Source organism: Penaeus vannamei, chromosome 13 (assembly GCF_042767895.1).
Source record: "Penaeus vannamei isolate JL-2024 chromosome 13, ASM4276789v1, whole genome shotgun sequence".
Lineage (NCBI taxonomy): Eukaryota > Metazoa > Arthropoda > Malacostraca > Decapoda > Penaeidae > Penaeus > Penaeus vannamei.
In genome coordinates, this window is record NC_091561.1 from 34,484,668 (window position 1) to 34,487,167 (window position 2,500).

Sequence of the window (2,500 nt, forward strand, 5' to 3'; positions counted from 1 at the left end):
CAAGAGTCTGAAATGGTTTAAACATGCAATCAATTATAAATCAGATTTTAAACTGATTCACAATTAAGACTAGCCTTTAGTTTAAAAAAAACATAAAATTCATTATACTGATATTTAGAACAAGATTAAGTAAATGGACTGTCTTAGATCAAAGGGTTAGGCTGAAACAAAATTACTTACTGGTACCATAGCCTCTGCCCACTCTCCATGGCCACGTTGAAGGATCTTGATGCGTTCAAGATCAGCACATATTTGTACCAAATCACCAACACTAAACTGCTGGCTGGTGTTGCTCTCATTGCTTACCAGAACTCCTCCACCAACCTTCGTCAGCACAGCGGGATTGAAGGTCCATCTTCAATTAATGCAAAAATTACAATGATTAGAAATTTTGAAAATCTAGCACGTTTCAAAACTGAAATAAGTGACACATAACTAAAATGGTATTAAGCATTTGAAGCAAACCTGAACCCAATGTTGATGGGATGGCAAGGATACATGCCTTATCCACATTTTTTTCTTTTTTTCACTGAATGTCTTTAACCATATGTGGCTCTACTAGTACTTTATTACCAAGGAGTCAATTATTAGTCTTACCTAGCTTACTTGCTTACCCTTTTCCTTCATTTTTTTGTTTTTCTTTGTTACATCTGCCAAGGAGGTATGATTTTGGTAGCATTAATTAGTTTGGTGGTTAGGTGGACCGAAGGATAACTCAAAAAGTTATGAACAGATTTTTATGAGGTGTGTTGTAGCAAAACTCAGATGCCATTAAATTTTGATGGTTATCCTGATCATGACCCAGATCCAGGATGGTTAGCAGGATAATTCAGACAGTTATGAATATATTTTTATGAATTTCTGACCAGAGGTGAGTGCTGCCATTAAATTTTGGTGATGATCTGGAACATGATCCAGAAAGGATTCATTAACACTGTGAGATGGGGAAACACGGATGTCACCAATATACCAAGTAAGAATATATTTATTACACCAATGATCTTATTGCCTTGGCAGAGGTATGCGATCTTTGTGCCTCTAGTTTTTATTGCTATTAGTATTGTTAACCCCTACACTCCAGATGACGTGACCATGAAAAAATATGGCTTAAGGGGCAAATGACATGAAAACTTGGCTGTCAGGCGGGGTGACGTGAACTTGCCGTAGTGAGCATTTGGGTTGAAGGCTGGGGTGATGGGAAACACAACATGAATGCACAAATCTCTTGGAGGGTGATTTGTTACATTTAGCAATCTGAAAGGGGCTTTTGCATTATTTCCACAATAAATGTGTGGAATGTAGTGTCTGTGAGCCATGACTAGAAGAGCACCGGCTCCAGGGAGAACAACAATTCCATGCTCAGCATCCTATTCCTAACCACTCTGACTGGAAGTGCAGGTTGTCATAACGAAAACTTAATTTTACAAAAAAAAAAAATAATAATAATAATAATCACACAAATAACAAAATGTTATTTATTGTTATCATTCTTGTACTGAGTTATGTATGGACTACTGACAGAACTGATATGGAGTCTGTGCAAGGAAATTGGTCTATTACCGTCTGGATAAAGCAAATCAGATGACAAATGTGGACACTGGAAAATGGCAAAAATGATAAAAAAGCTAATGTATAGAAAGAGAAAATAAGATTGCAAAGGGGAGACATAAAGTCTTGTCACTTCACTCGAATGATCGTGTCTGCTAGGCCTACAAGCCATGCATCTGTCTGAGCAGCTGCTCACGTAAGCCTAATGCCTATTTTGGGCCACATGATTGCTAAGCAGCAACCAGATCAAATGGTTTCATAACATTTGAATATCATAACATCAACAATAATAATAACATTAATATTAAAAACACTAGAAAAAAATATTATTTCCAAAAACTCAATGGCTGGGGAAATCAGCTGAGGACATATAAGTTTACTAATTGTTTCCTTGGTGACTGAGAACTTGTGGAGCCTTCTATGTACATAAAAAATATCAAAAGAAAATTACATTAAGATTTATGGGAAATTTTTCATTTTTTAAAATGCTATTAACCTTTTAGATCCAGGTAATAAGACCATCACATTAAGAAAAAAATTGGCTGAGGGCTGAATAACATGAAGATGCCGTCATTAAAAAATTTGGCTATGGGCTTGGATTGTGATTGTTATGAGAATTTCTGCTAAAGGCTGACCATAATGACTCATCACTAATACACAAAGTTCTTGGATAGTGATTCGACTCAGCAGGCACTTAGGAAGGGGCTCTTGTTTTATTTTCATTGGTAAAAAATGTAGAATGACTCATCACTAGTACTCAAAGTTCTTGGATGGTGATTAGATTCAGCAGGGACTTAAAAAGGGGCTCTTGCATTATTTTCATTGGCAAACAAATGTGGAATACCATCTTTGAGCAATGACTGGAAGAGCACCAGCTCCAAGGAGGACACTATTTCTATGCTTAAGATCCAATTCCTGCCCATCGCAAAAGGGATGCAAGGAATCTTGACAG

At 36.7% G+C, this 2,500-nt stretch overlaps 1 protein-coding gene across 2 annotated transcripts in view; it reads right to left on the reverse strand.

Annotated features, from left to right (window-relative positions):
• Positions 1-2,500, reverse strand: part of mib1 (mind bomb 1) — a gene marked incomplete at its 3' end in the record, with an annotated part of 26,377 nt that overhangs the window by 2,033 nt on the left and 21,844 nt on the right. For both annotated transcript variants that reach the window (XM_070129195.1, XM_070129194.1), the window contains 2 exon segments: positions 1-7; positions 181-355. The exon segment at positions 1-7 is cut by the window's left edge and continues 138 nt beyond it. In XM_070129195.1, coding sequence (XP_069985296.1) covers positions 1-7; positions 181-355 — 182 coding nt within the window.